Genomic DNA, 22,683 nt, shown 5'->3' with positions numbered 1-22,683 from the left:
GACTCCAATGCAAACTCAACCTTTGGTATTTTCAGGTGCTTAACTAGTCCGTGCTGGACTAGAGATTTGGAAGTGAGGAGAGAGCGGCCCAAGACCTGACAATGGCTTGAGCCTAATTTCAACACACCAGTCAGCCACTTTAATGCCCCACTCGGTAACAAGCCCACGTTACTGAGCTCAGCTGTCTCTTATGCTTTTTGGGACATAATAAACAATTTAGCGGCTAAACAGCTGGACGATGTGGGAATTGGGATACGTTTTTCACTTTAGCAAATACTATAATATTCTTTCGACTCTCGTGCAACACGCATGAGGTCGCGTTCTGAGTTCCTGCGCCTTCTTGCAGCATGGATGGATAGACGATTGATTTTTCAAGTTGGTCATGACTTTTGGATCTAGTCAAAGGAAAAAAAGGGGAAAAAAAAAGAAAAATAGTGGTAATCCTTTTAATGGATTGAAAAGTAAAATGGATTTGTATATAATTAAAGAAAGTGATAGAATTGGGATTCGGGACAACATTCGAAATTAAGATTGTCCCTTTTTAAGCTTTTGCATGTCCCGTTCAAAGATTTTTTTTTGCCTTTTGGAATGAATTGTTTGTATTTATACATGTTGAAGTGGCCTTCCTTACAAATACGTAGAAAATGCTGTAATTTTATCTGACTTTTTTTAAAATCTTTTTTTTCCGCAACGCAAAGAAAGAGGGATTTGTATAAACCATTTGCAGCCATTACAAAATTCCTGAAAAAAAAGGTGTCTTTTTCTTGAATATATTTGAATAAAAATTTTGAAATGGCCAAATGGAATCTCTCAAAGTCAAAAACTATAGATCCAGTCGGCCAAATCAGCCTTCTTGCTGAACTTCTTTTTCCATGAAAACGTTATAAAAATGTGTACCAGGTAAAGAAAAGGTTGTAGCACTTTTTTCAAAAGGTTGTGGATAGAGGATATAAAAGTCACTTAAAAGTTTTATTCAAACCCGACCATGATTATTCAGATACGCGTAACTTTATATATATATATATATATATATATATATATATATATATATATATATATATATATATATATATATATATATATATATATATATATATATATATATATATATATATATATATATAAGAAGACTATAATTTGGTGCTGAATTGGAATTTTTTCAATCAATTAAAGATTTAGTTTGTGTTGTATTAATTGTTAGTTCGACAAATGAACGAACACAATCTCTCAGACCTATGATATGATATATATGAAATAAAAAAAAATAGATTGAATGATAGATATACAAATTGAAAAGCATGTATATGATGCAACAAAACAAAATTTTGCAAAAAAATGACAATTCAAACAGTTCTTTCTTTCATATTATTTTTTTCTCCAATTGATTGCAATGGGATTGTTTGAAAATTTTCTCTGATTGGCTATAGCGGGGTTGTTTCTTCTCAACGACTTCATTTCCTCTCGATCTTTTTGTTCGGTTTGTGATTAAGAAGAGAGTAATGGTGGCTAAAAATTTCTTAGTTTTTTAAGGAAAAGGAAAAAATGAATTAAAATATGATTCTTGCTGTTTTTGTTGATCCAATTAACGAGCATGCTGTGGTCAAGTGATGAATTTCATTCAAATTGTTTGACATTCCATCAATTGTCCTCAATTAGTCAAATTTATGGAACTATGAGGATGAAATGTGTTTGTATGAAACTTTAGGGATGAATTTGGTTGAAATTATAAAATTATGAGGATGAAATGTGTTTTGATTGAAACTTTGGAGATGAAATTATCCCACACCCAAAACAATGGAGATGAAAATCACATTTTCCCTAAAAATAAATAGGACCGCAATATTTCCTTGGAAGTTGAAGAGGTATAAGTGCTATAACCATAGAATTGTATAATTTTTGTTGATTCATACTATTGTTATAAGATCTATGCCAAAGTTTTAGAGAGAAAGAAAATATTATTTTTATTTGAATATCATTTGTTAACCAATTTTTTAGAAATTTTGTTTTTGATAATTGAATGCAATTATTGGTGCATTTAGTATGCATTTTTTTTTCATGATTTCAATTGCACCCCAGCCCTTTCCTTTACCAACTGAATGATTTTGGCCTATTTTTTCCTCACTTTTCCTGATTAAACCAGATAACAAGAGAAAATCGGAGTTAAAAAAAAAAGATAGATTTCCTATGTTTACATTGTCTGAGTATCTCAAAACTAGACTTTGGTTGCATATGCACGAAAATAACGCCCTAAATGTGCAATTGTTATGCCATTTTTGTTATTTTCTTTTTTAAATAATATAACTAAAATATTTTTTTCCTTTTTTCTGACTTTCTTGCATAAGAAATATGAAAAGGGTAAAAAAGAATCAATTTTATTTATTTTTATCTTCTAAATTTCAAAAATCAACTTGCAAAAAGGGCAAAATTGGAAAAATGTTATAGTCTCTCTCCTAAATATATTTTTTAATACTATTTTTACATAAAGGGGTTGACATGTTACAAAGATTGTCATTCTAAAGATACTAAGTGCGATTTCAAAAACTTGGGAATGCTGGATGTGATTAGGGGAAACCTCAAGGGAGATTTCTAAATTATCCCATGAAATTAAGCAAATGGTATGTATTGCAAATTACATGAATCTTCAGTTAATATGCAAATGGCATTTTGGTATACATGAGCTGCCTTTATGCAATTGATGCCCATTTAAAGGAAATTTCTTTGTGATTTATCAATGGATATAAAATTATGTAGCAATTCACAATTTTCCAAACCCCTAGGAGAAATGATAACTTATAGCAACAGTTAATATTTTGCATCTAATGAAGTTGAGACAAGCCACTTGTGCTCTCAACATAAGAAATTGCTAGCATACTTAGGTATTTAACAACTTAAATTCAAAGTCGCTTGTCTCAAATTCATAACATTATTGGTAAATTATTCCTTTCCCCTTTTTGGTACAACTCCAATCGTAACAAATTAGAAGAAACTTTCATGATCTCACCTATTTGATCTAAAAGTGTAACACGCACCGCACCATAGGGTGAATGTTAAACAATCGCCATATGGATGCAAAATATTATTAAGAATTAAAACAAAATGCACTTTACTTGTTAGAAATAAGTGTCATAATTTGTGAGCTCTAGAAAATTGAAAGTTTAACAAAAAAGAAAAAAAAAAGAACAAGTCAGCCTACGTTACGAAATACAATAAAACCAATTACAATCAGAAATATTATCATGCAACAAGAAATAAAAAACACTTGGTCCATATAAAAACAAAATATGTTTGATATGATAAGGTACGAAGTATACAATATATAGTTCAATAAAATTGCCAAGAGTCCCAAAATAATTTTTTTTAAAAACAAAAAGTGGCTGTTTGGTGGAAGTCTCCCTATAGGATTAGGGATCCGGAGCCCTCCCATCTGACTCCAATGCAAACTCAACTTTTGATATTCCAGGTGCTTATCCAGTCCGTGGTGGACTAGGGTTTGGGAGTGAGGAGATGGCGACCCAAGACCGGATAGGTTGAGCCTTTGTTCAACACACCATTCAGCCACTTTAATACCCCACTTGGTTACAAGCCCACGTTACCTGGCTCAGCGATAATGACTGATTTTTGGAAAATTATAAAGAATTTAGCAGCTAAGTAGCTAGACGATGTGGGAATTGGAAAACGTTTTCCACTTTAGCTAGTACTATATTCTTTCGACTCTGATGCAACATGTATGAAGTCGTGTTCTGCCTTCCTGCGCTTTCTTGCAACGTGGACGGATAGATGGTTTTTCATGTTGGTCAAGACTTTTGGATTTAGTCAAAGGAAAAATGGAAAAATAAAAAAGAAAACTTTTCTCCTGAATGAGAAACCTCTATACAGAATGATCTTACCTTGTTGCAAGGACATACTTATTCCGTTTGGAGTGTTGTTTTTTAGAATTTTTGTAAAAAAATATATTATAAAGACTTGATGTATATGAAGTAAAAATATAATTTGAAAATGTTTCACGAAAAATGTAAAATTTTTTTAGAAAACTGCAATCCAAATAACACTTAAATATTGCTTAAGTTCTGAGGAAAATGCTACGTAAAAATTTAGAATAAGAATATGTGAAATAGTGGTAATCCTTTTAATGGATTGAAAAGCAAAACGGATTTATATATAATTAAAGAAAGTAATAGAATTGGGATTGGGGACAACATTCGTAATTAAGAATTTCCCTTTTTAAGCTTTTTCATGTCCTGTTCCGAGAATACTTTTTGTTGCTTCCTTCACTTTGTTTCTTTTGGAATGAATTGCTTGTATTTATACCTGTTGGAGTGATCTTCTTTGCTACGAAGAAGCGATGTATAACGTACAACAACATTACGAATTTAGGGTCAATGGAGAAAATGCTGTAATTTTATCTGACTTTTTTTTTTCCTAAATCTTTTTTTTTGTTGGCAACCCAAAGAAAGTGAGATTTGTGTAAACCATTTGCAGCCATTACAAAATTCCTGGAAAAAAAAAAGGATTTTCTCTATGATTCATTACCAGTTTCCACATGTCATTTTCTTTAATTTATTTGAATAAAAAATTTAATCTATATTTGTCTTTTTTCCCCAGAAGGTTGTGGAATGAACTTTGTAAAAGTGATTTAAAACTCTTATACCAACCCTGACCATGATTTTGACATAGCTTTACCTTTATTAAGAAACAGAAGACGATTTTGGTGCTGAATGGAATCTATTTTATTAAAGATTTAATTTGTCTCGTATATATATATATATATATATAATATACTATTGTTAGTTCAACAAATGGCCGAATGGAATCTCTCAAAAGTCAAAACTATGGATCCAGTCGGCCAAATCAGCCTTCTTGCTCAACTTCTTTTTCCATAAAAAAGTTATAAAAATGTATACCAGCAAAAGAAAATGAAAACCATTTTGTGTGAGACCAATCTATTCAGTACTACAGAAATTTTTTTTTTCCCTCAAAACTAAACTCAACCCTATGCTTTTTCATTTATTCCTTGATAACTCGAACTCGTAATCGGCTAGTCACACATGAAATATCTTATTACTTGAGCTGTACTCTATCGTCATACCTAATAATATCATCACATTTTTTTCTTTTCTTTTTCTCAACAAATTGTTCTGCATAAATTTTACCACACGGTTTTAGTATCTATCTCCACGAGGTTACTACCTTCCCTAGTATGGCCTCCCAGAGAATTCTCCTATAAGAAGGTTTGGAAACTTGATCATGTTCTCATGTTATATTTCCTTGTTAGTGAATCGGAGAGGAGAAATCTATGGAGCTATGTAGATGCTCCTGTTATATGATTTCTCTGTACATGAAAGATAAGAAAAACATTTGGAAAAAATGTTACAAATTCCCCGAGATAATTCACCAATAAAAAGTCGTGATATAATTTACAATTATTTTATCTATAGTTTCACCTTTTTTATATGTAAAAGATATATTAAAAATCAACTAATTATGTAATATAATTTCATTGTGATGATCAGAACTACGACAAAGGCTTTTTCTTTTTCTTTTTTCCTTTTGAACAAAAGCAGAAAATTTTGTTCCCTCAAACTTTGTCTGCCTGAACTTCATCAAGAAAGATCATCGAAGTTACCTGAGACTTTAGTCTTGTGCAAATGCCTTTTTAATCATAATCAATTTTCTCTAAGTTTTCTTGATAAAGTGGAGCACTATCTTCAAATTTATTATTAATATTATTATTTAGAATTGTTCTTGTTGAGTTACTCAGATGAATGTACGTTTCTTTTTTTGTTTTTTTTTTCACATTAGTTTTATCATTTGGTTTCATTTCATATATGTCATATTCCTGCACTAAATCCACTAGCACGATATTTCCCATTTTAATTTCTCAAGATTTTGGTGTGGATATGATCAATTTCTGAAAATTAAACTAATAAATTTCGACAATTTTTTTTTTGTAAGCTCGACTATTATTAAGATTGAACCCAAAAATTTACACAATTCAAGGGCATACCCATAGAACATTTCCTTCATAATGAAAATTCAACTATAACCTGTAAACATCACTACTGCTATACAGCTATATAGTGTCAAATAATCCAAATTCAACTATAGCATGTAAACATCACTTCTGCTATACAGCTCTCTAGTGTCAAAAAGGGGAAAGGGTCAGCTATTGCTGTACACAAAAATGGATAAATTTGAATATTAATTCACGGCTGAACTTTTCACACACTTTCCAAATGCAAATTGGTAAATATACCATGTACAACGTGTTGGATGATTATATGTTTCAAACATTAATTATGTGTACAATATATACAAAACCTTGTCTAAAGATATCGAGGACAGTAAGCTTGGTCCCCGCAGATTGCTAGAATGCTCGATTAGAGTTCATACTTTTCAAAAGTTAGATGACAAATTAGCATTATTTAATTGCTAATCATGATTGGTCAATCAAACGTAAGTTTTGTTTGATATAGTTATTTAAACTAATCTCGGCTGCATAACTAATCAACGCTAGCAAATTCCAGAAGTTTAGAGTCAGCCATGATTAAGTATTATATTATTGCTTCAACAATCTCTTTATTTGGTGGTTGGATAACCGGCAATATATTAAACCTTTTCCTAATGATGAAAGGATCAATTAACGGTAGGTTTTTGCTTCATATCCACAAACCCTTTTTAAAAGTGAAAATGCTGGCCTAGACTTTGTCTTCCGTGCCTTAATGTGTTTAACTTTTATAAAATTCATCTTTCAACTTTATTTTATATGTACATAGGTTAGCATCATAGTGATTTGTGTACGAAAGCCTATCTAGATATAAATATTATGTGTACAATAATCCTTGCCAATGCTATTCCTATTGGAGGTTCGAAAAGCCATCGGTTTGGGGTTGAATTCCAATTCCAATACGAGGGCAATGGATTCTTTGTGGTTTAATCATTTACAGTTGTTAGGAAATTGACTTAATTTCTTTTAGTTAAGATTCCTATTTGGTGTGGAAAGTAACTAGTTTCCTAATTAGATTTAGGTACTTGAAGTAGTAGTCAACGAAACTTCTATTTGGTTTAGGATATAGATGTTATTTCCTATTCTGCACAAGTTTAGGAATTAGTATTGGATCCCAATTGTTATTTGGTTTTTTGGCCAAGTAATGTTCTCTATAAATAGATAGATTGACATACTATAAAGATACACAAGAAAGAAGTGAGAGAGTTCTTAGTGGGTGAGAGGGTTATACAAGAGTTGGGACTTGGGAATCAAATTATAATCTTATGGTATTTTTTTCTCTCATTGTAAGAATAAGTTTTTCTTTCCGTGGACGTAGACTTGGTGATTAAGCCGAACCACGTTAATTCTTATGCGTTGCTCATCGTTCGTGCTAGATATTGTTTTCTATTAAATTGTTGGTCTTTTTCTTTTCAAATAATTGGCTTGATACCCTAACAACAGTTAAAGGGGTTAGCAAATTGAAATGCAAATCATTTAAGTAAGTATTAAGAGGAGGTTTTCTAAAACATCTATATGCCGATTTGTGTAAAAGAATTAGTGTAATGTTATACTGACATCATAAAAATTCTTCAGACAGAATAGATTTGGATTTATGATACATATATCAAAAGATATAAAACTTCTTTAGATGAATAGGTTTAGATTTATGACGCATGTACCAAAATACGATTTCAAATATTACCAGAGAAAAATCTTTCATGAATGAATTTAGATTATTATAAGTTTAACAAGATTTGTAGGCTGATGGTACTATAGGAAATACTGATCCATAAATAATTTACGATCGCAATGCCCAAAGAAAACCTTCATTAATCTTTCAAGTAAGTTACGTACTCGGCAAAAAGACTGAAGTTAAGAGGCCTTTATGTCCCCCATTAAAAAATTGGGACCTCATAATCATTAGTTAATAATACTTTTCTCTCACACCTTTCTTCGTTTGAAGTTCGATATTCTGATGTCCTAGGCGCAAAGGAACCACACCAATCCATCACGACCTTGGTGGTTAAACTTTACTGCGGTGACGATACTCTAAGGATGGTCCTGCAGAAAAGTAGCTCAACGCCAAGATGATAAAAAACCTAAGACCAATACGGTTCTTATGGGAGGTTTAACAAAACGTATACCGGTTACCAAAAACACTTTTTTATTAGGTGCACTTTCTCTTTGCGGTATTCCACCCTTGGCTTGTTTAATTTATCTAGTCTTTTATACTTCAGTCATCATCTAAGGGGTTGTACATGAACCGACCAACCAATTCTCGACGTCTAATTTGGAAGGGTTTGGTAAGTCAAGTACCTTAGCACAATTAAATTAATGAAATCTAAGCACACAGCAGCTTTAGTAGAACATCACTTTTTATGACTTCCTATGTGTGAAAGTAAAAGTGTCCAATCCCCTTTTAATCGATATTAAGAAGTTGAAATGTCGGAGAAAGATATCTGCATTTCCAGGGTGTTCGGAGTCAAATATCAGCAGTCTATTAACATTAAATAGTTGTTTTTAGCATGTCTATTTATATTGTCTCTCTTTACCAAGGCAAAAGCGACAAATTCTTCTTGTTAGCAGCAAACTAGTGTAGTATAAGTATGATTGTCAGTATTCGGATTCTTGTTTTATTTCTTGGCGGATATTTTCTCCCAGAACCAATTTGAAAATAAGGATCCATTGTCAAAGAGGATTCATAATTTAAGACTATATATCCAAATTGGTATTGAGATCTTCTCTACCAATTTTACATTAGAAGATGTTTAGTTAGTCTACTGTGAAAAAACGTAAAATTAGAGGTCCGTAATATAAAAGGTTTTTCTACTCCGTACTCTTACCCTCTTTAGTACACAGAAATGTCCTGAATAGCAAGTTCTTTCCACTTAGAATATATTTTCACCCAAAACGATAGAATTTTTTTTTTTTTTTTATCTTAGGGTCTAGAGTATACAAATCATAATGGAATATTATTCAATATTCAATGTTTGGTATAACCAATATTTCGATGTCAGAATGGAATACAGTAAACATAAATTTGACTTATTTGTGTTGAATTAATTTATAGGATATAATATATTTTAATACCTTTTGTTTTATTTGTTCTATAATGATTTTTGTCTATTTACATGAAATTTTGTCATTTTTTAAATTCAAGAATAATTGAGGATTGATATCAAAACCCTTCAATTGTATACCTGATTCATTCTAAAATTTAGATTTTTATGTTAAAGTTTTGCATCTTCTAACAAATATAATTACATAAAGTCAAACAATTATAATTTATTTTTAATTAAAAATTCTTGCACAATTGTTCAAAAGTCAAGAATTAAGTGTCTTAAAATATTTGTTTCCTAGTGAAAAAAGAAAAATTATTTTAAATGCAAGAAAATTATTTGTTATGAAAAATTACATTCACATATTAATTGAATTTACAAATGCCCTAAAATATGGAGATATAAGGATAAAAGTGACATCATGCTATTTTGGTATCGTAGCTAGACTGAAGGTAGAAAGAGCGTTCTCTACATTTTCTGAGGAATAGTATTCCACAAAAAAGTTGGAATAAATATTCTAGGAGGAAAAAGGTTTTCCCACTTAAATGATTTATGGGCTTCTTTGGAAGGTGAGTTTTTTGGGTGTTTGTATAAAACTTTACTGTAGATCACTGTAGAAGTTGTAGAAAAATTTTTGTGAGATGAAAAAACTTTTTTTCTTTTCCTTTTCTTTCTTTCTTTTTCTTTCTTTTTTCTTTTCCTTCCTCCCTTCCCCTTCCCCCTCCCCTGTTCCCTCTCCCGAAACTGCTAATGAAGCAGCAACAGCAGCAACTTTTTTCTTTTTTGCTTTTTTTTCTCTCCCCCCCTCCCCCGCCACCCCTCTTCTCCCTCCCCCGCCACCCCTCTCCCCATCCTCTCTCTTGTCGGCAGATGAAGCAGCAACAGGAATTTTTTTTTTTTTTTTGCAATTTTCCTTCTCCCCCCTCTCCTCCCCTTCCCCCGCCACTCTCACCCTCCCCCAGTGCAGCGCGAAGCCAACTGAAGGAAGGCGGCAGCCTGAACCGTTTTCCCGCACTAGTACTACCCAGTCTGGCATTTGAGTTTCTCTTTGGGAGCAGAAAAAGGCGCCAGGAAAGATGTCTTTCTTGTTAGATCAGTGAACGACGTTAATGCTAAAACTATTCCCCATCTTACGAAGGGAAATCTTCCTCTTGGATTGTCATTTCTTTGATTTCCTGGACGGAGGTTTTTATTGTGCAACCGAACTCTATAACAGGTAGGGATGTACGCGAGCCGAGCTACTCGCGAGTAGCTTGCGAGTAGCTCGGTCAACGGCTTGACTCAAACTCGGGTTGACCGAGTTCGAGCCGAGTTTCGAGTAGCTCGATTGGCGTTCGAGTCGAGTTTCGAGTCTCAAATTTTTGGCTCGAGGCTTGTCGAGTAGCTTGTCGAGCCGGGCTATTTAAATAATATATTTATAATTTAAATAATATATATGTATTATAATTATAAAATGACTATTATGGGTATAGGTTATACGGAATTTACAATATACTCTTCTTTATAATAAAATTTTATAAGGGTAAAAAAGTAATAACATAATTATAAAAATACCTAAAAAGAAAAAATGTCTAAAAAATGCCTCAGTTTTTTGGTCGAGTTGAGTCAAAAAACTTGATTAGACTCGGTTTGATAAGGCTTGACTAAGAGTCGAGCCTTATCGAGTCGAGTTTCGAGCTTAGAGCGAGTACATCGAGTCAAGTTTCGAGTATCAATTTTTTTGACTCGATCGAGCTCGAGCCGAGAAATATATGAGTCGAGTCGAGCTCGAGTATAGCACTACTCGAGCTTGACTCGGCTCGATTACATCCCTAATAACAGGGGAGGATGGCAGGGGAGGAAGAGGGGGATAGGGAGAAAGGAAAAAAAAAAAAAAAAAGAAAGACCGGCACCGGAAGAGGTGATCGGCGCCGGAACCGGCGACGGAGGTGGTGGTGGGGGAGGAAGAAGAAGAAAAAGGGAAAGGAATTTTTTTTTGTGTGTTTTGGGTATTTTGAATTGTGTAGGTAAAAAATTTTGTGAAGGTTTTTGGGGTTCCTGTAGTAAAAATTGTTAAAAAACTAGTATTATACAAACTTGGTAAAAAATCAAGGTTCCAAACGGGCCATATATCAAACAAAGGAATGGATAAGTTGAAAAGACTTTTTCTTTCCAAGTCATTCCAACGTACTTAAGGAGAGGTTGGGCATGAGATAAGCACATAAGAGGCAATGGACCTACTATAAATATTAAGCTTTATCATCCAAATAACCGAATATCGGCCTCACCTCTTATCTTGTGCCCAGAATAGAAGAATCCATACAAAAATACATTGTGCCCAAAATAGAATTACAAAAAGAATGATATTTCAAAATATAAAATGTAATCTAAATAATCAAACAAATTCCATATTAGACAGCATTAAGAGCCTAAATAAATCCCAAATCACCTTGATGAATAAATGAGTTTAAATTCCTACGCACAATTATGATCCATCATTGGTGTTCCATGCATTCCAATATGCACTTAGCTTTTGGTCTTTGTAGGTGATCAATTGTAAATATATGAGATTGTAAATATATGAGTTCGTGGAATGACATTTCACCGCGTAAATTGTACGTAACAATTGCATCATGTTAAAATCTATAGCGACAATTCATATAAAATTCGACAAAAATTTTCTTACTAATCCTTCTACATCTTTCCATTTTTTATTGAGCCAGTAAGACAGGTTTATACATTATTCGATGAAATTAACTTTTTTTTTTTTAAACCTGTCCTACAAATTACAAGGTATACCTACCGAAGAACCCACAAGAATTGTCGCCATGTTTTGACTAAATTTCTTTTCTGTTAGGTGACATTTTATTTGTCTGAATCAATACTCAATGGTAGTTTTTAAATGTCTCATTACACCAGAGGTTCCAATCGACAAAAGTTAAACTGTGGAATCTTTTTTGTCCCCATATACTATCATTTTCAATTTGTTTTCAATAAAAATGCAAAGAGAAATGTTAATGTCTTCTTCCCAAGTTTTTGTCACTTTCAAATCACTAAAAAAACTCTTACAATCGCAGTCGAGCGTGGCAAATGATGTGATTGGGTAAAAATGCTTGATAAACGGATGGCTTTGCTAGTGTTTACTGAGCATCTCTTCCATAATCTGCAGCACAAGAAATTACAGTCACAGCAATGGTTTCACAAAATCCCAAAAATCAAAGTTGAAACAATTGTTAGTTTTGTATTTCAAACAGTTAAAGATTTGAAGGACAGAGAAATTTCTCATACTTCAACTTGAATGGTTCTAGTGACCAATTTTGATTGGATTTCAAGGATGAGCCATGTGAAGCATTAATGATAACATTGCATTTGAGAACCCTTTAAGTAGTAAAAAAAAACCATTAAGTAGTCATAATTAATGAATCAAGTGTTTTTTAACAATTTTTTTTATCAAACTTGTTTTATAATAGGATTTTTTTGACTCGCAATTCATAAAGTTTTCAGAATTTAGATGTTAAATTTCAGATTTTAGTTTTACCACGTGCCCCTAAAACTTGTCAGTTATGTAAAGCAATTGTTAAGTTGGACTTATGTTACATCACAACAAATTGGTTTCATTAACTTTTTCACCGCACTGAACATTTCTATCCTTTAGTAAGACGGAAAAATTCATTTAAGTTCCCCTTTTTTTCGTACCCTTTTTCCATTGAATAAAATAATTAAGGATTAAGGATATCATAAAACAATCAAGACGGAGAACTAACAATTAGAGGTCCCAAATGAATATCTTACATGCGTTTTGTCTAACTCTATTGCATGTCAATTGGATAAGGAAAAAGAAACTCAACTCATGCAAAAATATATACTTTTGAAAATATGCCTTGAAAACTTATGATAACTTATGATAAGTTTTACACCCTCAACGCTTGTAAATTGTTCATTCAGAATAGATTTGATTCATAAATTTCTTGACATAATTCTTGTAAGAAGCTGTCTCAAATCTTGACTGGATGCATCATATTAAGAGTTTGTACTTTCTTGAAACAGCATTTGATGTATAAAAATTTACATAAATCATTCTTCTAATATCTACTAATGTATCGAAATCTCCAAAATTCCGAAAATAATAAATTAGGATTGACCCTGAATTTTGCGAAATCTTGTTCCCATGTCTGCTACTCCACGGATCAAAGACTTATATAACTGACATTATTGCTCAATATGAGATATTTGTTTCATTAAAGTATAACAACAAAACCTTGTTTGCCTCACCAAAACAAAAGTAGAACAAAATATACATATGAAACACAAAATATCCAGAACGTTTGGTCTCCATTGCTTAATCTTAACCAACAACCAAAAAATAAGAATAGTTTAGAGCAAGTGGAGTTTATTTTTTCTACCATGGTCGCCCAGGGAGCTAACACCCTTACGTGTGCTTAGTTTTCCAGAAAATTGCTGTAATATATTCTACTTTTCTTTTGCTTTCAGTGGAAGTAAGCATTGGGAAACCATGCACAAACAGTTTTGAACGGTAACTATTAACCTGCATTCATAATTGGGTTTTCAATGTTGTAAAATATTTTTTTTTCAGCCAAGAACCTTCAAGACAATCAGCTAATTATATGGTTTAATTTTTCACTCCAATTAAAAAAATTAAGGATGAGCAGTTTGAGTTTCTATCGTGATCATTGTTGTATGAATGTTATTAATAGCACTCTTGCCAGATTTAGCAATTAGTTAGTATTACTAGTCTATCTCCTCGGACATCATTCGCTTGGAAACAGTATTTTTATCATCCTAGTGGATATTCTATGTAACTCTACTTTTTAGATCTCATTGGGAATCATACCATGATAGGTAATTCCAATTTGATATCGTAATTTGTGCAAATAGTTTACGTTTCCAAAGTACTTATCTCTTGTACAGATCGATCATGTATTAGTAAAATTAGGATATATATTTTTTCACTTTTATAAATAATTCATTCATGATCAATATTTGATCTTGATCATCTCAAATGCCCAATTGTGATTTCAGTCATTAGTTGTCATAGCCTTGAGTCCCATGAAGATTACCAACAAGGAAACAAACAGCAAAGGGGGATCATAGTAAAATGAATAGTTGGACAAATTCAAACTCTTGCTTTCCTATTGCGGTCTCTATGATCTTTAATTAAATCTGTTTTTTTTTTTGTTGATAAATTAGCACTGATGATTTTGTTCATGTATGTGGCTGCCATTCATGCGCACCAAAACATAGCCCATTTGCAAGCTTTAAGACAAAATGTTAACGTTGTCTAATGCAACAGTGGAAGTTGTGGTGCATGTTATTTCTCCATTTTACTATTGCATCCCAAATACATATTTCATAGCAAAATAGAAAAGAAAAAGTTACTAATTTAATACCAAAACCATACACCATTGCCTATTAAGATCCCCTAATACAATTTTTGATATACGCACTCTATTACACTAATTATTAAGGTAATCTGTATTTAATATTTATTGATAATAGTATAACATAGAAGACACGTGTGACCTTAATACATAATTTATAAAGAAATCCAACACAAAATGTAACATAAACCTAAAACCCATTGCCTACTACCTTGTACATTGGGTATGTATACTTACAAGCTATTGGAATACACGGGCATGTCTCCGGAAATTGTTTCTTAGCCATTGGAATCTGAATTATTTTGGAACCTTTTCCGTTGGTTGTTATACTGATTACTACTTCACAAACCAAGGTCATCTTATGACCCTTTCTACATCAAACTTTAATTGGTAAAAATTGTAGGTAATCTTGTAGTATTTTTTTTTTCACTTAAAACGACTTAATAGCAAAAGCTTTATTTGGCCATCATCGATTATTGGAGGCAAGAGGGATCCATTGCAGAAGATTCTTACATTTGACCTTTTGGATTAAAATAAGTAAAAGGGAGCTAATATTGAACTAGGTATGCCATGAGTTTAGCGAAGGTTTAGTTGGTGTTAGATCAATGAGCTAAGGGTTGGGGTTGGTGGGGGTTCGGAATCTAGTTTGGATATTAAAGAAAAGTGGGTTCATTATTGAGAGAAGAGGTGACTTTGCGTATTAAGGTGGATTTGCATTGAGTACTAATGTAGGTTTGAAGAAGAGCTTATAAATTTGGATTTAATATGAGGGATTACTCATAGAAATAATTATGTCCCACAGAGATGAAAAAAAAATGCTTCATATATAATTAATGGCCCGAGATCTCATATTTTAAACTTTTGAGTTAACAATAGGTTCCTCACTGATATGTTGGGTCTCTTTAGTGGATTTTCTTGAATTTCTCCTTAGCAGAGTTGAAGTTTGCTTCCATTTTTCTCCACAAGACAAAATTTTAATTAAAGCCAATATATCCGTTCATTTCCTTCCATTTTCTTTTTCTTTTCTTTTCTTCCTTCTTAAAACTCCCAAACAAAGGAAAACTTTAAATTTCTCTTCTTTTCTCTTCTCTTCTCCAACTCTCCACTCCCAAACTAAGCCTAAAGGGGACAATTTCTCAATTTTCCATAACCCATGGAAGAGCGTAGACCTTTGGTTCAAGGGTTGTAACCTCATAGTAAAAAATCTATTATGCTTCTATGTCATGTTTTTGTTTGTCATTTCTGAAGTTCCAAACTGTTTGAGAAACTAAATTATGACCTTTTTTACGAGAAAAACTAAATTTCTAATTCGTATCTAAACCAATAGTCCAAATTTTTTTCAATCATTTGCGTGGTGCTTGTTGACACAAAAGTGCAGGAAAATAAGGAAAAGTTAATTAATTACTTTGTCGTTCCATTGTGCGTTTAATCACCAAGACAAGACATTACATAGATATTCATATTTTCCACCTTTTGCGGCCTGGAATATTTGCTGGATTAGCAGAAAAGTTTTGGTTAGACACCAAGTTTTGACAACTACCAATAACGACCTTTAAAAGCTTCTACATTTTATAATGAAACAAAGATGTAGAGGCAAAGTGGTTCTTTTCTTTTAAACTGGGCGGCCAAAGTCAAGTGAGGCTCGATTGGACCAAAATTTGATTTAGGTATATGTAAAATGGTTGCATGATATTGACATCTATTACTACTATAGTGAATTTTTTTTACATATTATCATAAACCCTAATCACTCTGTTCCTATTTTCTTGTTTTTGGCAATAATTGCCTTACAATATGAGAAATTGATGTGCTACCAATAAATGACTTAGTTTTTTTTTGATTCAGTACTCTAAGGATTAGTTTTTTTGATTTAGTACTCTAAGGACACACGATACACAAACCAAAAAAATGAGAGGGGATCTATTATTAAATCACTAAAATTACCAAGTACAGACAAATTCGTATGCTTATTTGCTTATGGATATACAGTTTATGTGTCTTTGTTTGTCTGAATAAAACATTGGGTTGCAAAAACCATAAACTAGTATAGCATGATCAATTAGAGTACGAGCCAGACGAGCGTGAATTCTTTGTTTCCCCTTTTTCTTGTAAAATTTGGAGCTTCCCCTGGAATAAAAAAGCATTAAAATATGAGTTAAAGCAGATATAATCCATAATTAGCCTAATGCACATGGATAATGTCTGTCCAACTTGAGACAGATTCACAACCCTAAGCCAAGAGAATAGTTGTTCATGTCTATTCACGACCCTAAGCCAAGATTTCAGTTGTTCATGTCTTGCCCTTTCAAAGCCTAGGATCTAGTAACAATTTGTTAGCAAGAGAAGGCTACAATCCTAATTTTGTTGATTATTTGCCCCTAGCAACTAAATTTGGCCAACAATAAAAAAGAAAAGAGCAGAAACAAAAAAAAACAAATAGAAAAAGAAACTCAAATATCGAATTCTCACCATTTGTTCAACATGCTTTAAGCCAACCTGAAGATCCTCACTGTCTCCTTTTAAGCAGGCACTATGAGTCACTAGTCCGACTTTAATTAAGTTTAAGGTTGTTAATCACGAGTCATGACATGTTTCAAAGCTAGTGTCATTTCTTTGATGTATTATAAACTAGTGTTAATGTATTCTTGATTTACCTTTCTATTCCTAAATTTGTGGTTGGATTTAGGTCAACATTTTCTTCCTTTTACTCTCAGGTGGTGTGCTTGTCAGTCATGAGGTTAATTAGACATATATAAGCCAACTTGTGTTTGTTATATGGAATATTGAATCAACCGTCACACATAATTTGCATTTGAAATTGCTTTTCTTACTGCAAGCAAAAATTTTCAGAAGAAGGTTGAGATTCGTAATTGTACTGTTTATAAAAACAATAGGCTAATTTGAGTGACAAAAATTAAAAATTTTGAAATAAATTAAAACGCCATAGGATTCCATGAACTTCTTGAAAACTTTTGTTTAGTTCATTAGCTTTATATCTGTTCATGCTAATCTTTAATCTCCAATCAATTTAGCCTTCACAATTTCTGTTTTACACATTGAAGAGGTACTCTACACTAAAATTTGCTAAAACCTGATCTTGGTATATAGCTAGGTTATGCAGAAAATAGATTATTATAATGAATTATAAATCCTAAGCACGACAAAGGTAAACAGAAATTCCAATAACCAAACTGTTACAGCTCAGTGATGAACTTATTAATCTGTACTGTGATAACATCCAATAAATGGTCTCCCAACTGGACAATACATATGTAATTGATTGAGTCTTTATATTTGTAAATTATGGTAAGGAACCAAATTGATTTGTCTAACAAAGTTTATGAGCTTCAATGTCAATTTCCCTTGAAATAGTTTCTTGGTACAGTAACTAGTAAAAAATATTCTTGAAACGAAGAATAAATTCCAACGGGAAAGAAAACCAGTAACCAAGAACAATAAAAAAGACATGGACAACAAATTGAACAGGGAAGAGATGAAGTCAAATGGCATGGAAAAATGAAAGATGGAGATAGGAAGAAAAAAGTCAATAGGAGCAACAGTCCTTCCGTTGTCACATCAGCTATTTACATCCTAAACCTATTACTATTGGATTGAGAGTCTCCAGAAAAATACTAATGTACAAAATGCATGGTGGGTCTTTTGTCTCTTTGTATGGACAAAAAAAAATAGGTATCTTTTGTTCAATTGAAAACTCTTAGCATAGCTTGGAAAGCCGCTAGGAGAAACTGGACTCTTCTTCTTTTTCAACATGAGTATTCTTCCTAACAACAACTTTGGCCCTGCCTAAAAAAATAAAAATACAATTTTGGCTATATTTTCAAATGACCAACACAATGGCCTATTGATACAACTTAAAGATGAATTTCCCTTTTATTATTATTATTAATATTCAAATATTTTTGATTGAGAAATTAAATTATTTCAATAGAATGAAGAAGCTTAGACCCCACACCACTTTTTTTTTTTTGGAGGGAGGTAATTTTGGTCCTACCCACTTGCTTTAGTTTTAATGTATCTTGGAACCACATATTATATCCCTTTCAAATCACTCCCAACAAACACAAAATTTTAAGGCTGTGGAGGCCCCTTTTCGTTTGCAATTTTTTACTGGTTAACAGTGTGATTATCCCAACCAATTAGCTTCACCAAAAGGAAAATAATGAGGCTGCAAAGAGACCTACATTTCTCTCTTTCTACTATAAAAAACCATCATCATGCACGTCACTTTGCTATGCTTCTTTTATTCCATCTTGCTCAAGTGGCTGCATCCCCAGCATGATCTTCCCTTCTCCTTATATGTAGCAGACCTTTGTCCTCCAAGTCAGCTTTCTCCTGTTGAGAGTATTGACTGATTTTCTTCCATTGCTACCAAATGATCATGCCAAGAAGAAAGGGAGAAGTAAGCTTCATTTCTCTTTCTCTTGATCTTCATTTCCCCCCCACTATGAGCTTGTTTCTTGTTCTCTGTGTGTGTGTGTGTGTTGTTTAGCATATGACTATATGCAGCTAATGCTTCTAGTGAAGCATTCTATCTATCAATTTATTTCCTCTTCTCTTTTTTCTTCTTTTTTTTTTCCTTTTTTTTTCTGGGTTTTCCCTGGGGGCGTAGTTCAATTTTTTTTTTTTTGGATATGTTTTGCATGACTAGAAAATAGTCATGGTTGCAATGGAAAGAATGTTTATATTTTTATCTTTATGTATGGTTCAGTAAAAAGTTTTTTTTTTTTGAAGGTCATGTGGCCAAGATTAATAGCAAGTAAGATCCTGAGCAAAAGGGTTGGAAGCAACAATTTTGTTGCAGATTTTCCAAGTGATACAGAAACTTGGTTAGAACTTCCTTCTCTAAATAAAAAATATCTAAGCTCTGTCAACATCTTACCTGATCATGAAGAGACCGAAACCTACAAGTAAGAAATTAGCTATTCTCTCGGCAGCCCCAGATTACTAATCGGGAGCTGCAAATTTTATTTTTTGTGACAATCAAAAACATTTATGGAAAGAAAAATGTTCAGCCACTTTCTTGCTATATACGTTATTGGAGATTAAATGTTGTGTATTTTTTTTTTAAGGTTGTGGAGTGTTGACTAAATTATACCGTTTCCAATCTTTTGGTATTGAATTTCAACTTCTAAATGTTTTTGTTTTCCGAAGGATTTTTGCTAGTACGTGGAACGTTGGCGGTGTTGCACCTACCAATGATTTGAATATGGATGATTGGTTAGAAACATGCAACACAACTTGTGACGTCTATGTTTTTGGGTAATTTCTCATATCCTAGTGAATTTCAATAAAAATTAATCATCCAGTGAGAATTATCATTAAGCTAATTAGCAATCCCGCTGTACGAAGGTTTTTCTATGATACAACTTTTATTTCAGGTTTCAAGAAGTTGTGCCTCTGAGGGCTGCAAACGTTTTTGGCTGTGAGAACAAGAAGATTACCATGCAATGGAATTCCATAATCAGAGAAGCGCTGAACAAGAAAGAGTGCAAAGAGAAAAAAGGCCAAAATTCGTCATCCTCTGGTGATTGGAACTCTTTTGAGAGTGAGAAAAGTGATTCACAAAAGTTCAGATGTATCATCAGTAAGCAAATGGTTGGAATATTGATTTCAGTTTGGATTCGAAGTGATCTTCTTTCGTTCGTTCGGAACCCTAGTGTTTCGTGTGTAGGCTGTGGCATCATGGGATGTCTAGGAAATAAGGTAATGATCCAAAATTCATCCAAATTGTGGCTGCTAATGCTGATGAAAATTTTCATCTTTATGTTTCCATTTATGTTATATTTTTTATCCACTTTTCAGCAAAAGATACACTTATGTATAATTTCCCTTGTGATTGGAATTCCTTTTCTTGAAAATTATGCACCACTTGCTTGGTAGATCAGTCATCATGTGGTCCCTCCAAACAATTTTCCCCCTAAAAACAAGAGCTTGTTATGGAACTCTTGAAATTTATTCCAATGAGGATTTAGTTTAAGTAGATCGTTTGTCTCTCGAACTTCCAAACTTTTTTAAGTTGTAAAAAATATTATTGAACATACGAGAGATATCGATGTATTTTTATGAAAAGATAGACTTATATTTTGCTTCCATTTTGCCTACAAATTTTTGGTTGCAGGGCTCTGTCTCAGTTAGATTTCGGTTACATGAAAAAAGCTTCTGCTTTGTATGCAGTCATCTAGCTTCAGGAGGAAGAGGAGGAGATGAAAAGTATAGGAATTCAAATGCTGCTGAAATTTTGTCTCGAACGATCTTTCCTAGGGGCCCTTCTCTTGATTTGCCAAGAAAGATTCTAGACCACGAGTATGTTAATGCTAACTACATTTAGCATATATCTAAGAATAGTCCAAAATTGATTCATAATAGACAGGTCCCTCTGATAAATAAGTGTCATATTTAAAGAAAAAAATCATGAAATAAGATACAAATGACTAATTGATAGCCAATTATTGGTGCTTTATGAGTTAATTATTGTTGTTATCGATTCTAGCCACCAATACAAAATAAGTAATGACAGATATATGATCATGTTAATCTCCTTTCTTTCATATTATCGGTTTTTTTAACGGGTGACCGTCTGTTAAGATATATTTCAAGTGTTATATTTTGAAAATATAAGATTAACTAGAGAAAGTAAATAAATACAAGAGAGAGTTAGCAAGATTAAATAAGGAAGATATCTATAAATGTAAGAGAGTATAATAATTATTAGTGTGTGTGTTTATATATGATAGATTAAATGAATACTAAATGTGTTAACGAGTGCCTAAGCGTGGCACCGGTCAGAAAAACCCTTTCATTATTGTATCTTATTTCATTTCTCTCTTTAAATATTACAAGACCATAGTGAATAAAATAGCGGCAGCCAAACCAACAGGAAAACATGACTTGCGCAGTTGGTATACCATCTAATACCTGAAAAGGGAAAAACACTTCATAAGCAGGCTTGACTTACTATATATATATATATATATATATATATATATATATATATATTTTATAGCACAAAATTGATTTTCCATATGGTAAAAAAAATTAATTTGGAACTACTTGAAAATTTTTTGTGACATCATTTGTAACCTAACATGATATGACTTTATGCAGTCGGGTGGTTTGGCTTGGAGACCTGAACTACAGAATTTCCTTACCAGAGTCAGATACGAGATTATTAGTGGATAAGGAAGAGTGGAATGCTTTGTTAGAAAATGATCAGGTAATTGAGGAAATAAATAAAATAATTATTTTTTTTTGTGCTGATTATTTTCGAGTAAATCTAAAACTTGCAAATCATCTCGAATGGTGAAAATAATGCTGATTATCAGTTAAGGGTATTTAATATCTGATGATATGTTTCCAAATTTTACATGGGATGTAGCTGAGGACGAAACTCAAGGATGGACAAGTATTTGAAGGTTGGCAAGAAGGAACAATTGAATTTGCTCCTACATACAAATATTGCCCGAATTCTGATAGCTATTATGGCAATTTTGGAAGCAGAAAAGGTGACAAGAAACGGTCCCCGGCTTGGTATGTACATATCTGACATAGCTCCTCATTTTTGGTTCAATTATTCAGTTTGCATGAGTACAGGTTTTTTTTTTTTTTTTTTTTTTTTCTGTTTTTGATGTAATGATTAACAATTATTTTACCATTTTAGGTGTGATAGGATAATATGGTTTGGAGAAGGGTTGAAGCAACAGCTATATGCCAGAGGCGAATCAAAATTGTCTGATCATAGGCCAGTGAAGGCAATTTTTAGCAGAGAAATGAAAATTTCAAGAAAATTGAAGGAATTTCAGAGTTTCTTTTGGTCAGAAAGGTTTGAGCAAATGACACACAGTTTCGACATACATTCAGCAGATGACTTTAAATGTAATGCAAGAACAAGCTTCCAAATTTGAGAAACAATTGTTTTCACACTTTAGTAATGTATATGTGATACATAGAGTATCACGTATATTAATTAAATATATATATATATATATATATATATATATATATATATATATATATAGGATTTAAAACAAAGTAAAAGAAAGGAGAACATGGGAAGCTATAGTTTATTCTTAAAAACTAATGGTGATCAGTGTACAGTGGTTTTGTTTATCTTTTTCACCTTGTTTGTTTGCAGCCACAAAGTTGTCAAAATCATCCTATCCTTTTCAATGTTATAATTATAAAATAGCAATGTTTGTTTTGGTCCAACAACTATGATCTGACACTATTTGCTTAATTGGAC

At 32.5% G+C, this 22,683-nt stretch overlaps 1 protein-coding gene across 2 annotated transcripts; it reads left to right on the top strand.

The window, feature by feature from the left end:
* Positions 1–18,679: 18,679 nt before the first annotated feature.
* On the top strand, positions 18,680–22,376 carry LOC113717678 (type IV inositol polyphosphate 5-phosphatase 9-like). Of its 2 annotated transcripts, XM_027242460.2 has the most exons (8): positions 18,680–18,843; positions 19,176–19,351; positions 19,596–19,703; positions 19,823–20,147; positions 20,563–20,747; positions 21,549–21,657; positions 21,820–21,971; positions 22,102–22,376. In XM_027242460.2, the coding sequence occupies exons 1-8, from the start codon at positions 18,817–18,819 to the stop codon at positions 22,343–22,345; spliced, it is 1,326 nt and encodes a 441-aa protein (XP_027098261.2). In that variant the 5' UTR covers positions 18,680–18,816; the 3' UTR covers positions 22,346–22,376. The 2 variants fall into 2 exon arrangements, with proteins under 2 accessions (XP_027098261.2, XP_071928950.1); XM_072072849.1 differs by lacking the exon at positions 19,176–19,351 and having other exon boundaries at positions 18,681–18,843.
* The last annotated feature ends 307 nt before the right edge of the window (positions 22,377–22,683 follow it).

Source organism: Coffea arabica, chromosome 11e (genome assembly GCF_036785885.1).
Source record: "Coffea arabica cultivar ET-39 chromosome 11e, Coffea Arabica ET-39 HiFi, whole genome shotgun sequence".
NCBI lineage: Eukaryota > Viridiplantae > Streptophyta > Magnoliopsida > Gentianales > Rubiaceae > Coffea > Coffea arabica.
This window is presented reverse-complemented; position numbering and strand designations above follow the sequence as displayed.